Source organism: Gekko japonicus, unplaced genomic scaffold (assembly GCF_001447785.1).
Source record: "Gekko japonicus isolate JY-2015 unplaced genomic scaffold, Gekko_japonicus_V1.1 scaffold669, whole genome shotgun sequence".
Taxonomy (NCBI): domain Eukaryota; kingdom Metazoa; phylum Chordata; class Lepidosauria; order Squamata; family Gekkonidae; genus Gekko; species Gekko japonicus.
The window spans coordinates 253,561-269,004 of record NW_015167073.1 but is presented as its reverse complement, the minus strand read 5'-3'; the positions used below and the strand labels follow the sequence as shown (position 1 = coordinate 269,004).

At 46.7% G+C, this 15,444-nt stretch overlaps 1 protein-coding gene across 1 annotated transcript in view; it reads left to right on the top strand.

Moving 5' to 3' along the window:
• Window positions 1-6,437: 6,437 nt before the first annotated feature.
• LOC107111707 (olfactory receptor 2D2-like) overlaps window positions 6,438-15,444 on the top strand; it is a 13,737-nt gene continuing 4,730 nt past the window's right edge. The window contains exon 1 of the mRNA XM_015412720.1: window positions 6,438-7,360. Coding sequence (XP_015268206.1) covers window positions 6,438-7,360 — 923 coding nt within the window. The remainder of the gene's footprint in view (window positions 7,361-15,444) is intronic.

Below are 15,444 nucleotides of genomic sequence, written 5' to 3'. Positions count from 1 at the left end.
TGAACTGGCCCCGATGTCATCCACGGGGTTCAAGTTATCTACCATGAACAATATGTTGATGGGTCTTATATATGTTATATTTGGACATGGGGACTCTTAACCTTGCAGACAGTGCTGTCTCTAATCTCATTTAGATCTGGGTCCTGTGTTGAGAACGTATTACAATTTAGAAACCCACATTTGTGTCTTTGGACATGATGGGGGAAGATGGTGTCCCTGATTATATTCACTTGACCCATCTCTCTGCCACCGATACAGCAAAGATTTTGGGACATTGGACCAAGGAATCATACCAGGCCCACCCTCTGTGTACTCTTTGTGAATGCAACATTCGCTCTCGTTTTGAATTGCATAGAGCCAGTCTTTCCTTCCTTCCTTGTGCTTCCCCATGAGAGTGGATGCAACATTTAAAAAAAAAATATTATCAACTTTTAGTTATTTTGCAGATTCTTCCAGCTGCCTTTCGGTGATGGTCACTTTGGTGGCAGAAAACGCTGTCGAGTCTGAGCCATCTGATGGTGACCCCATAGCATTTTCAAGGCAAGCGACAAACAGCAGTCGTTTGCCAGTGCTTGCCTCGTAGTAGAGACCCTGGACTGGAGCCAGTTTGGTGTCGTGGCTAAGAACGCAGGCTCTAATCTGCATAACTGGGTTTGATTCTCCACTCTTCCATGTGCAGCTGCTGGTGTGACCTTTCTTTCAGAGTTGTCCTCTCAAGGGCAGTTCCGTCAGAGCTCTCTCAGCCCCACCTACCTCACAGGGTGTCTGTTGTGAGGAGAGGAAGGGAAGGAGACTGTAAGCCGCTCTGAGACTCTGAGTGAAGGGCAGGTATAAATCCAACTACTACTACTCCTCTTCCTCTTCTTCCTTGATGGTCTCTCATCCAAGTACTAATCATGGCCAACCCTGCTTAAGCTTCTCTTTTATGGCAAGCTCAGGTTAAGACGGGCTATTCAGACTGTTCAACTATAAGCTGACAACAAGTAGCTTCTGTAGGTTGGTACCAGGGGTTCACGATGCAAAGAAGACAAGACACAAACAGCTTTGCAGAAACTGACTGAAGCCTCTCGGCTTCCCAGTGTTTATTTATAAGCTCAGTTTCCCCCCCCCCCGTTTCCCCCCCTCCTCTCTCCCTCCTCCCCTCCCATATATCTCGAGAGTTACAGCATCCTGCCATGAAGCATGAACCAAGTAATGTGTGTGTGTGCAGGCAGCTGTCTGTTATCTCCCTCGTCTCTCTGCCAAGGCCAATTGACTGCAGCATTAGGCAGTCACCAGATTCCAACTCATGCTCTCAGTACGTACATACTTTTTAGTTCCCAACCTCCAGCCAGGAGAGCAGTGAATTACCGGGGCCTGCCACGCAAATATCTTCACTGCTCCCACAAGCTTCAGCAGTATTTTTAACAACTACTGGAAGTTGGGTTGTCTATTAGCTATGATAAGTAAGTGGAATTTTCATTACTGGGGGGCACTGTACCTCTGAATAGTATCACCTATGTACCCTGAGTATGAGCTTTCCATAGGTGGTCATTGTTGGAAAAAATAATGCTGGACTAGACAGACCAGGGTCTGGTCCAAAAATTCACTTCACACATTCTTCTGTCTACCCCATAAAATGTCCCTAATGTAGGTCACCCCTGGGTTCCAAAACAAGTGGTGTGCTCCTTGGTTTTCTACAGATGACCAGCATAGCACAATCTAGGGTTGCCAAGTGGCACTTACCTCTTCTGCGGGGGACTCCCAGGTGGCTCCTGGAGCACGCACGCCGCATGCATGTCACCAGGAAGTGACGTTATGACACCGGGCACGCTGGGGGTGGGGCCACGACCATACAAGGGAAAACCAGAGTTTTCCCTTGTATGGCTGTGGCCCCGCCCCCAGGGTGCCCATGTCACTTCCTGGTGACGCGCACGTTGGGGAGGAGTTCCCCCCGGGGCCTGATCCAGCGGCGCTGGGGAACGGGCCTCTGGGGCGGGGGTTTCCCCGCCCCCCAGGGGAACTTGGGATCCCTAGCACAATCAGAGAACTCTGGGTGTGCAACAAATTCTTGACCAGGTCTTAATTTTAGGAGACAATCTACTGATGGCTCTGTTAAAGATCTAGGAGAGCTTGGAGAAAGTGACTTTTCCCAGCAGAGGGGAGGGCAAAGAGGTTTGTGTTTGTGTATGAGGACACAGTAGTTTCGAGTTGGAATAAACCAAGGAAGAGGGACTTCTGTGAATTGTGCTCTACTTATATATTTGTAAATAAAGTGAACATTACAAAAAACCAGTTCGTGAGCTCTTTGTTCCAAAGGAAACCAATGATATAACTTTATAGCCTCCAAGGCAAAGTGCAATTTTAAAAGTAGGACCTGGTTTTCCAGTGGTTGGGATTATTCAGAAGCTTGAACAATAAGAGTTATTGGATATGAACAATAGCAGACAAAGGAGCAAATCAAACATCATTTATTACTGAGAAGTTAAGCTGTCATAAAGCAAATAAAAACAACGTCAACAAATGTATTGATATATTTTAAATGTCTATATTCCTCCAGGACACAAATTGGTAACTGAGATGGCTCGCGGCATGCTGATAAATAAAAATAAAGAACTATAGGCTAATCAAAAATGGAAAATGTCACATCTTAAATTCAACAAGACAGTAACAGAGGCTAAAAGAAGGGCAACCGGTGATTAAAAATACTCCAAATGAAAGAGATAAAAAAAATCAAAGTTTCCTCAGAACCAGCATTTGCTGCCTAAACCAATACCATTGGGGCAAAGTTCCTAAATATGCAGTTCTCAAAACCAACTGTAAATGTAGTTTAAAACATCTGGGAAAATTAGAACGATATAACCCTGGTGCTTGATGGAATGTAAGGTCGGTAACAGGCAAGCTTCTATGGGAGAGGAAAGTATGGATGCCCCTACTGAAAAGACCCTGTTTCCTGTGCATAACTGCCTCATTTCAGTAAATGAGGGCACTCTAAGCAGACCCTCCCATTATTAGCTTAGTGGGCAAGCTGGAATGTATGTTACAAAAAATGTCTTTGTAAAAACCATATAGGCCTCTATAGGCAACACCAGCAGTTTAATTTAGCTTTGATGTAAAGCAGGTATAAAATAGAAAAAAAGCTACCGACTTTGGAAATAAAAGAAATCAGATGGAAGGAGATTGCCTCTGAACTTAAAAGAACCAGACACAGATCTTGATTAATCCTTCTTTTCACATCCTTGGTGAACGGGTGGGATATAAAAGAAAGAATTGATAAAATCCCTTTTCCTCTGTTCTTCCTTACCAAAAGCCAGCAAAGTATCTAAAAACCTGCATTGTATAACTTTTTTAAAAGATCCAAAAATCACAGAAGTTTCCCCCGTAGTAGTAGTAGTAGTAGTAGTAGTAGAGCTACCCAGGAGGCTGAAGTAACAAACAACAGACTAATGAGCCAGTGTAAAGTACCAAAGGGATTGGACCAGTCCCAATAGAGCAACTCTACTGTCTTCATTACCTTACTGAATCCTCAAATCATAAACAGCTCACAGGGAGAGATAATGGCCATGTTCAATTGGCGTCCTAACATTGACAAAAGCTAGAGTTTAGCAAAGCAAGTTAGGTTGACTCTCATCTTAGAAGGCTGTACAAATGTGTTGGAGGAGCCGCTGAGAAGCTGGTTGAAGAAGCAGAGCTTATTAGTGAAGCACTTCCTTGGCATGCATGAGGTCCCTGGCTCCTCAACTTCAAAGGACAGCAGAGAAGAAGACAAGGGTATCTGCCAGACACTATGCCGTTCTGCCGCCTATCATGATAGATGGTGCCAGGCTTGCTGGACCACATCTCTGAAAGTAGCTTCTAACCTTTTCTTACATATGAGTCCCTTTCTCAGAGAAACACTGACGGCGAAGAAATTGAACAGGATGTTCCCAAACAATGTGATGGCAGCATATTCCCAACCAGTATGATGAGCCCAATTTTTCTTCATTGGTGATTGTCCAAAGTCTAGAAGATCTTGCCATTTGTCAAATGTATGAGCAGCAGCCTTTTTGGAACAACATGGAGAAGCTCTCCATCAGTGGATGAGATGAGTCAGGTCTTTCCTGAAATCCATGATAGTTCAGGCACCTTCCAAACAGTTGCACTGGACAGCTGCCTGAAATATACCTTAATGAAAGCTGTTGACATGGATTACTCTGTAGTGTTTGAGGAATCTCTGGGAGGAGAGCCAAGGTAGGATTACATCTTGTAATATGGAATGTGTAGGAAAGGGGCCCAGTTTGGGCATTTTAACCTAGCACTGGTGAGATTGATGGAATCATCTTCTCTGGATCTTAGTCTTAGATTAATTGGGGACTAATTAACTGAAAAAAATCTTTTTAAGCACTGGATTTTGGCTGATTTTGTTAATTTTTGTTTGTTTGCCATCAAATCGCAGCCGATTTTGAGCCGTCCTATAGGCTTTATAAAGCAAGAGATGTTCAGAGGTGGTTTGCCATGGCCTGCCTCTATGTAGCAACCCTGGGCTTCCCTGCTCAGTATTGAGAATAATTATTAGTTAGTACAGAAGAGTTTGCCCAGTCATGGAAGCACGATATTGCGTACAGTGTATAAACTTCCAAGAAATAAACTGCAAAAGGTAAAACTTACATTTATTTAAGTAGATTCGGTTCACATCCAGGTTGCAATCAAAAGGAGAGAAAGAATTGTAACCTAAAGGATACTATACCGGGTACCCTATCGAAAATGGCCAGTTCATTCAGTGGCATGTATGTGCAAGAAAGGGGACACTGCTTCTTGCAGGAGAGACCTGTAGATGCATCAGACTTCATGAAGAACCATGAGGAGAGTGCGATAGAACAAAGGACACAGAGCAAGAGAGGAGGGGTCAGAGAGAAGCTCCCAGGTTAAGAATAAATAGAAATGCAATTTTTTTTCCTTGGAGGTCTGACATGAGCAACACCTTCACCAGGAAGTTTTAAAAGCCCCCCCCCACCCCGGGTAGAGAACAGGCAAGAAGGGAGAAGTCAGTCCAATTGCTCTCCAGCTTATCTGTATACATATGATAACAGTTCTAGCAGGAGAGACAATGGGATGGTCAAGCTTCCCCCTCCCTCAAGCAGGGAGCAGAGATTTGGAGATATTAAATGCTAGAGAGTCTCCAGGTAGGAGATTCTTGGAGATCTCCAGGAAAAGCCTCTTTGACCTGCCCTGCCCTGGTCAGGGGGTGGGGGAAAAGAGGGATGATAAAAGCTCCTTGCAGCAGGAAGGAGGTTTCTTTTCCTTGAGTGTGGAGTCCAAGGGCAGACACAGAATTCTCCGCTGGGTAAGCAGCCATTGAGCATGTGCTCACCTAAAGATCTGGAGCAAGCCTCAAGGTAATGGCAACGCTGTAGAGATTTAGAACTCCGAAGCTTATGGAGCCTGTGTTATATTTTAGAATCTGATAGGGCATGTATAGAGAGAGGGAGAGAGAATTTGCATTTTACAAATTTCTGTTGCTCAATCTGGTGCTGTGCTAAAAGTATGCTTGCGAACATTTTCTTTTTAATAAATACTTTATAACTTAAGATGCTGACTGGGGTTCTCTGTACCACATAGACCTCCACTGTCTCAGACACACTATTTTAACAGGAGCACCAGGAGGCAGGCAGGCAGTTCACAAGTGGCTATTTCTCCAGGGGCACACAAGGCAGCAAATGGTTCCTCTGGTGACCAGGGAGACACAAAGGCAAGGCCTCCGAACTTGGAAGGGAAGCTGAGCACCCTGACCCTCCCAGTGAGAAATTCCTTACGAAGGTGAGGTGGTGGTGATGGTGGAGAGAGAAAGAAAAGCCTCTCCAGAGGTTGGGTAAAACCTTCGAAGGCAGGGTGGAAGAGGGGCTTCAGGCCAGAGTAGGCCCATTCTGCCACAAGAGGAATTCCATTAAGGAGATATACATCTATACGTCTACAACAATGTAGCACACATCCCCCCCCCATGTCCAGGCATGCGGAGTCGCATTACTCCAACACTTAGCTTCCAAAGTCTGACAAGGCTGGGCTAACCCAATTTTGTTTGCTTGTTTGTTAGCTAATGGATAAAATGTCCAGAATAGAACATCTCACTGAGGCAAATTCTGTAATGTAAGAATTGTCATTTTATTAAGCAATATTGAAAATGCGGGAGCCGAATAACAGATACCGCTTGTAGCTGTCATTCAAGAGAGTCAGTCATCTTAGAGCAGCGCAGTAGAAATAAGCATAAAACTTATAGTTATAGATGTATGAGACACACAGAAAAAAAGGAACAATGTAAAATGAAGGAAAGCATTTGGACATACATTTAGAGGCTGAGTCTGATGGGCTGGTTTGGGTTGACTGCAGTAAAACATTGACCAAAATACGGTCAACAAAATACAGTTGTTCCGATCCCAGATAATGTCACCAGCTTGTCTTTTCTGTGCAGACCGGAGCCCAGGATGGTTTCTGAAAACCTCTCTTCCATCACAGAATTCATCCTAGTGGGACTTACTAATCGCCGACAGACACAGATCCTGCTCTTTGTGGTCGTCCTCCTCATCTATTCCCTCGCCCTTATAGGAAACCTGCTGATCATCATGCTGGTGCGAACAGATCCCTCCCTCCAGACCCCCATGTACTTCTTCCTCTTGCACCTCTCTGTCTTGGAGATCTGCTATATCAACTGCAGCATGCCCCAGATGCTGGCTCACCTTCTCTCTGGACACGGAGCCATCTCCTTCAACCGTTGCATGGTCCAGATGTACATGATCATCTGCCTGGGTAGCGTCGAGTGTTTTCTGCTGGGCACCATGGCTTATGACCGCTACTTGGCCATCTGCCATCCTCTGCTCTATGTCACTGCCATGGGTAGGTGGCGCCAGGTGCAGCTTGCCTCAGCCTCCTGGGCAGGTGGCTTCCTTCTTGCTTCAATAAATTCCAGCTTCACCTTCCGCCTCCCCTTCTGTGGCCCCAACCGCATCAATCACTTCTTCTGCGACATGCCGGTTATGATCAAGCTGGCTTGCACCGACACACGAGAGACTGAGCTCAATACCATCGTGGTGTCTGCACTGATCATTCTCCTGCCCTTTTTGGTTATCCTGATCTCCTACATGCTCATACTGTCCTCGGTGATAAAAATGCAGTCAGCCACTGGGTGGCACAAGGCCTTCTCCACGTGTGCCTCCCACTTGACTGTGGTCATTTTGTCCTATGGCATCCTCATTATTACATACTTGAGTTCTGGATCAGAGGCATCTCCTGATCGTGACAAGGGACTTGCTGTCTTTTACGTTGTGGTCACCCCCTTGCTCAACCCTATCATCTATACCCTACGCAACAAGGACATCCATGGGGCTCTGTCCAGGGTGCTGCAAAGATGGTGATTTAAACAGGAAAGATGAGCACAGGTGTCTTGATGAACTAGTCCCAGTTTTGTCCATGGGGTTCTATGCCATGGGGGTCAGTGGGGATTGTATGTTGTATTTGGGCATGGGAACTCTGATCACTGCTCATCCTTGGGGACAGTGCTATCTCGGATCTCATTTAGATCTGGGTCCCGTGTTGAGAACATATTATAATTTAGAAACCCACATTTGTGTCTTTGGACATGATGGGGGAAAGACTTGACCAAGAACTTATTTCTGTTCTATAAACCGCAGTAAAAATAGTTGTTGCCAGCAACTGGAAATCTGATAAGTTATCTTTATCATTGTGGTACTCTAAGGTTTGGGATTTTCATGCTATGGTGTTTAGTCATGCCGGCCACATGACCACGGAAACGTCTTTGGACAGCGCTGGCTCTTCGGCTTTGAAACGGAGATGAGCACCGCAACCCTAGAGTCGGATTCGACTGGCTTTCGAGCAAGGGAACCTTTACCTTTTAACCTATGTATACAGGGTTCCTGCTTCTTCCAGATGTACCAGAAATACACTCAAAGGCTGGCTTCACCTCAAAGGCTTCCTTCTTATGGGTGTGTGTCTGTAACTGGCATCACTTTTGGGTCACCACACAGTTCAGTCCCTTTTGCACACTACTTGCCCAGTCCAGTTTCTATCACTTATGAGCAATGTCCATAAGAGCGCTATAAGGGCCTTGCAGGGCAACACTGGCACCAGTCGGACTCTGTGAGCTCCCCTCTCTTCCCTTCAGTGGTCTGACTGCACTAAAAGGGGGAGTGGGTGTGAGCGTGCATGTGGGGGGTTAGTTCCCCCCTCCCTGAAGCTTGGCCAAGACTGCCAGGCTGTAGCTGGCAACCCTTGGGAGAGTTTAAAGGGGAGGAATTAATATGCACTGTCACGCTGGCATCACTTCTAGTCTGGGCTTTTTTTGTAGAAAAAGCCCAGCAGGAACTCATTAGCATATTAGGCCACACCCCTATGTCTTCCCTTGGCTTGCCTGGGCGCCCTGGGGCGCTGCTGCGGGGAGCCCGGGCAAGCCGGCCCTTAGGGGGGGCAGTTTAAACTGCCTTTCCTTGGCTTGCCCGGGCAAGCCAGCCCTTGGACAGGCTGGAGAAGGCATGGGGAGGCAATTAAATGCCTCCCCGATCCTCCTAGGGCCCACCTGGCCCACCCGCCTCAGAGTCACCGGGGGGGGTCGCTCTCCAGGCCTTCCCTCTGTAGCCACACACGCAGAGGTTTTGGCTGGAGTGGGCGTGGCCAACTATGAAGCCAGCCGGAACTCCGTTCCTGTGCGTTCTTACCCCAAAATAGCCCCGGCTTCTAGTGATGTCCGGAAGTGATGCCACAGGATGCACCAAGGGTTTGTAAAAACTCTGTGGTAAATCATAGAGTTTTTGCAAATCCTAGAGCATGCAGTCATGTTACTTCTGGTTTTCTTCAGATGATGCCAATGCACACCCCAGCTCCCCCCTCGTTTCTTCCCCCTGGTGCTTCATGCACCTCTGGGCAAAATACCAGGCTGCCAGGAATTTGCTACAGTGGAAAACCTGGCAACCGTACTCTGTTTGATCTCTGTGTGGTTGAATGGCCAGGCCCACTGGTGAGCAGTTTAATCACAGTCTGAGAGCTTTAAAAGGGAAAAAAAAGATCTTTGTTTAACAAGAAAGCCCTCCTGTCAACTATGCACACAAAAAGGCATGGAAATACATATCAGAGCAAAGCTACGTGTGTTACAGAAACTAAGAAAAGAGATGAAAACCGAACTAATTAGGTTTCTCTGGTCACTGATTTTACCTTGGCATTTGTTTCGGAGAAATGGGCCCAAGACAACGTGAACTTATAAAATCAGGATGGCCCTTGCAGACGTCACTCAGCTTTACTGTCAGTTCAGAGCTCCTTGGCTTGCACAGTTCACACGACGTGAGAAGAACCTTTTAACCCTTTCCTTTCCAGCTGGGAGAGGTTCTGCTTGACCTGTCCTGAAACACAGAGTGATTCCCCATGTTTCCCACCAGCTAGCATCTAACCAATGAGGTTTGTGGTGGTCCCCTGGCTTTGAAGCCCCCGTGGGTCTGGATTAGGGTTGCCAGGTCTCTCCTGGCAACTTTTGGGGGATAGGGGAACTTACCAGGAGAGGAAGGCCCAGGCAACACGGAGATGTCATTCCCAGAGTAGACAGATAGTGACATCATCAAGTCACGTCTCAGTGACACTCTGGTATTCAAGCAAAAACTCGATGGCTAGGGTTGCCAAGTCTGGTTTTGAAAATACCTGGAGACTTTGGGGGTGGAGCCAGGAGAGGGCGGGGTTTGGGGAGGGGAGGGGCCTCAGCACAGTACAATGCCATTGAGTTCACCCTCCAAAGCAGCCATTTTCTCCAGGGGAGCTGATCTCTTTCGGCTGGGAATCAGTTGTAAAAGCGGGAGATCCCCAGGCCCCACCTGGAGGCTGGCAACCCTATCGATGGCAAAAAACCCCAGCTTCTACCATAGGGTTTTTGCCCAAACACCAGATCATCACCTGGACTTTGCTGGTGTCATGACATCACTTCCTGTGCACACTGAAAATGATGTTGCCATATTGCCTGGGCCTTTCTCACTCTCCTGGTAAGTTCCTCCACCAGTCAGTTGATCAGTGGAGGGGAGCGGGACCTGCTGGTGGTGGGGACCCCTGCCTCTACCTGGGGAGCTGACAAGCCTAGTCAGGATATCAAAAGCCAGCCATTTTGTTTCTTCCTAGCAGTACGGCAAATTATCCCTATAAATAGGGGGGCTTTCCTTCCTGTGTGTAACAAGAAGCTTTTGTTGTCTGGTTCCCATGTGGTCTGAGGCCCTCAGGGTTGTAAAACCAGCTTCTCTGTTATTCAGGGACATTCCACAATTTCTTGTCATAACAGTAGGCACTTTTTGAATTTGAGAGGGTGGGCACCATCTCAATATGTCCACCATAGGAGGTGAGATTCATCACTGAATACCTGCCATGGGGGAGGGTGCGGGAATCACAAAAGGCCGAGAGGTTCGAAACCAAGCATCATGCTATGATGGGGGAAGCTTTCTCTACATTGTTGTTCCATGAAGACCCTGAAGTCTCCTGAAGCATCTCCTGGACTAAAGAAGCCAGAGGAAGTCAGGACTGGAATTTTACTTTAGAGAAGAGGCAGGTAGACACCAGGAAATACACAAATAGGCAATATGACAACATGTTGTTTGAAGTAACAAACAACAGACTACTAATGAACCAGAGAGAAGTACCAAAGGGATCAGAGCAATCCCTGTGGAGATCTGCTATCACCTTAGCAGAGTCCTCCAATCGTCGAAAAGTCACGGGGACTAAAACCATCCACATGTCAACATTTTAACACTAAGAATAGTCAGGTATTATGAAACTGGTTGAACTGATTATCATCTCAGGGAACACCTGCCAAGGTGGTTTAAAAACTGGAGCTTAGAAGCACATATGAGTTCCCTGGCATCACTGCAGGCACGCAAGGATGCAAGGACATCCGCTGTGAAAGTCTGCCACCTGCCAAGACAGACAGTGCTCAGCTTGGTGGACCATTGCTTTCAAAGCAGCTCTTATCCTGTCCTTAGACTCAAGTAGTTTTTTAAATAGAAGCTCTGATGGCTAACCAAATAAGCTGCATGCTCCCAGCGAGCGGGATGACCTGTGTGTTTCTCCATCTGTGCGTATATCCAAATTCACTCCAGAAGCTCTTGCCATTTTATAAAATGAATGGGCAACAGCCTTTTGGGAACAACACCGAGAAGCTCTCCATGAGCAGATGAGAGACAATCCAGGGATCTTCCAAATGGTTGCACAAGAAAGCTGCCAGCTATTGTATATCTCAACATAAGCTGCTGACATGAGAAACTCTGTTGGTTTTGAGGACCATCTGGGAAGAGAAGCAAGGTAAAATTACATCTTCTGTAATTTAAAAAAGGATCTGTTTGACCGTAGCAGGAGAGTTGACCGCTCAATAAGCAACATTTAAAATACAGGAATCAAATGACAGATAATCCTCAAAGTTATTATTCCAGAAGGGAAACCATGATAGCCTGTTGCTCTAAAGGCAAACAGCCCTCTTGTAATGATCAACCTTTGAGAGGCGCATTCAGAAAAGGGAACACTGGAAAGGAAAGGTGGATGGAGATTAATAAGCGTTAGAATGGATTTGGTAGCACCATAGAGACTAACACGGTGTTCGGGGATATGAGCTTTCAAGAGACAAAGCTCTCTCTGTCGGCTTCCAAAAGATTAAGAAGCTGAGCTTAACGTGTGGATTTGGGTTCACATCCATGTGGCCAAGAACAAAACGTGAGTTATTCTAAGATTGTTTACAGAGATTGTCACTGACTCCTGCCATTTCTGCCCAGACAGGAACCCTGGATGGGAAATGAGAACTTCACTTCCATCACAGAATTCATCTTGGTGGGACTCACTAACCACCGAAAGACACAGATCTTTCTTTTCCCGATCATTCTCCTCACTTACTCACTCACTGTTATGGGGAACCTGGTGATTGTTGCGTTGGTGTGAGTTGACGCCTCCCTCCATACCCCCATGTACTTCTTCCTCTCAAATCTTTCGGTTCTAGAGATCGGTTTTGTTACTTCCAGCACGCCCCAGATGTTGGCTCATCTACTGTCTGGGAATGGAGTCATCTCCTTTACCCGCTGCATGCTCCATATGTACATGACTGTTTCCCTGGGTAGCGTCGAGTGTTTTCTGCTGGCTGCCATGGCTTATGACCGCTACTTGGCCATCTGCCGTCCCCTGCTATATGTCACTGCCATGGGTAGGTGGCGTCAAGTCCAGCTTGCCTCCGCCTCTTGGGCAAGTGGCTTCCTTCTTACTTCAATAAATGTGAGCTTCATCCTCCACCTTCCCTACTGTGGCCCCAACCGCATCAATCACTTCTTCTGCGACATGCCCATTGTGTTGAAACTCGCATGCACTGACATACGTGTGACAGAGCACACCATTATTATAATGGCTGCACTGATCGTTGTGCTTCCCTTTTTTATTATCCTGACCTCATACATCCTCATACTCTCTTCTGTGATACGAATGCAGTCGGCTGCCAGACGGCGCAAGGCCTTCTCCACGTGTGCCTCCCACTTGATAGTGGTCATCTTGTTCTATGGCGTCCTTATTGTTGTGTATATGACACCGGGGTCAGACAGAGCTCCTGGTCACGACAAAGAACTAGCTATTTTTGACATGGTGGTCACCCCATTGCTCAATCCTATCATTTATACCCTACGCAACAAGGACATCCATGGGGCTCTGTCCAGAATGCTGCAAAGATGGGGATTTGAACAGAAGCCATCTGCACTGATGCCTTGATGAACTCATCCTGAATTTCATCATGGGCTTCCAGCTGCCCACCGTGAGTCATAAGCCAATGGACATGAAAAATTAAGTCACAGAAGTGCATTATGTGGGCTTGTGGACAGTGCTATCTCTGAGCCTGATCTGGTCCTGAGACTTGTGTGAGAAGACATAATGCATTTGTTTCTTTAAAGAGAATGCCAGTGTCTGTATTTACTTGATCCATTTCACCACCAAGGAATGATACTGAACTCATCCTCTACCTACCTTTTTTTTTTACATACAGAGCAAAAACATAATTTCATTTCAAAGTCCTCTCCCTGTGTAATGGCCTCACCAACTTTTCATTCCCTCTCCTTAAACGTGCAAGACTTTTTTCCAACTTTGTTTTGGCATTTGACTGTATTCATTGACGATTCTATCCTGTAGATCCATTCCACTAATGGCAATGCTTCCCCTGATGCCTTCTGCTGATGCAAATGGACCAGATCCAATGGAATCTAAACTATAAAAATGTATTCTACACATACAGGTCCTGCCTTGCCCCATGTGCACCCTTACCTTCTTGTCAGCAAATACTCTATTATGCTGTGTGTGTAAAGTGCCACCAAGTCACAATTGACTTATGGTGATCCTGGTGAGGGGCTTTCAAGGCAAGTGAGAAGAGGAGGTGGTTTGCCATGGCCTTCCTCTGCAGAGTCTTCCTTGGTGGTCTCCCATCCAAGACTTATGGTGACCCCAGCAAGGGGCTTTCAAGGCAACTGAGAAACAGAGGTGGTTGGCCATTGCCTTCCTCTGCAGAGCCTTCCTTGGCGGTCTCCCATCCAAGACTTATGGTGACCCCAGCCAAGGGGCTTTCAAGGCAACTGAGAAACAGAGGTGGCCATTGCCTTCCTCTGCAGAGCCTTCCTTGGTGGTCTCCCATCCAAGACTTATGGCGACCCCAGCCAAGGCAACTGAGAAACAGAGGTGGTTTGCCATGGCCTTCCTCTGCAGAGTCTTCCTTGGTGGTCTCCCTTCTAAGTACTGACCCTGCTTAGCTTCTGAGTTCAGATGAGATCTGTCTAGACCATGCCCACCTTCCCTTCCCTTATTATCCTGACAAATCCCATTTTCTCATATATTTGATACAGGATCCCTATACTGCCTTTCTGACATTGCATACAAAACAGGTTGGAGCCAGACAGTTACTCCTAACGGCTAAATTGGGGGTCAAGGGACTTGCATGGACAAAAGTCATAAGGGAAGAGGACAATGTGTAATTGACTGGGTTTTTTTTTAGGAAGTTATCTTCCACCCCCCTCCCCCTTCATAGTTCAGTTTACTGGGTGTATTGCACATTGAAGAATGTGTTGTTCTCTAGTGGTCTAATCCGGATTTATTGCATTGTTTATTTTATGTATCGTACCAGTCTATACTGCATTGTTTTTTTTAAATTCTGTAATCTGCCTTGAAGCCCAGTGAGAAACATATAGGAGAGCGAAAGCAAATAAATAAAGCAACTGTAGGTATCTCCTCAGTGGACCTGGATTATTATTATTATCACCACTCATTTGTGCTGTCCAAGCTCCCAACAGAGATGGCAGGAACTGACTCCCCTCCCCCACTGGAAGAGAGGGGCCAGGTGTCTACCAGTACTTAAGGTCCATATTTTGCAAATGCACCCAGCTGGCAGAGAACAAGAAAGGGGCCATGCCACACCCTGGTAAAAACATGACACCTAAAAGAAGACAGAGACACGGGAAGGGCAAATGCTAGATCTTATCTTTTCTTGGAAACAAGGACTGACCCCGGGGTGGGTGGGGTGGGGAATAGGATATAAAATCCCTGGACAGAAGGGGAACGAGCTCCATTTTGGCTGGCTCCATCTTGCTGGCCGCCGTTACCATATGGAAATAACAAGGGGCAGGCAGCCCAAACAGAGACTCAAGGTAACTGATGGCTGATGGAGCATTGTCATTTTAAGTGTAAATGGCTTACCCTAGAATAACAACAGTCAGGGCATTTACAGTGGAGGGGCAGAGGAGCAGATGTTTGCACCTTTGTCTCCTTGCTCAAAAGACCACTGTGCACAGTACGCATGTAGACATTTTCTTCTTAATGCATTTGTTACTACTTGGAATGGTGGAAGTTTTTTCTGCAGAACCACATTAAGCTCCAATCAGCTGCTCAGGGGCACCAGGAGAAGGGAGGCAGTTGGTCAATAAAGCACTAGATCCATGGAGGGCGCAAGTGTGGCAAGCCATCCCTCTGGCACTGAATGGGAGCAAGTGGGGAAACGCGGGCACTAGGTGGAGCCTGCAAACGGCAGTGTGGACCAAATGCTGGCCCTCTTTGCTGGAGAACCAGACAAAGGTTAGTGAGAAGGAGGGCCAATATGCACTTTAAAGGTCTTATGTGCATATTTATCCTGTGCCTGGTTATTTTACTTCTGAAGTAAGTTTGTGGTCTATATTTAAAGGTAAAGGTAAAGGTTCCCTTGCTCGAAAGCCAGTCGAATCCGACTCTAGGGTTGCGGTGCTCATCTCCGTTTCAAAGCCGAAGAGCCAGCGCTGTCCAAAGACGTTTCCATGGTCATGTGGCCGGCATGACTAAACACCAAGGCGCACAGAACGCTGTTACCTTCCCACCAAAGTGGTACCTATTTATCTACTTGCAATTTCTTGCTTTCGAACTGCTAGGTTGGCAGGAGCTGGAACTAGAGACAGGAGCTCACTCCGTCTTGCAGCACCC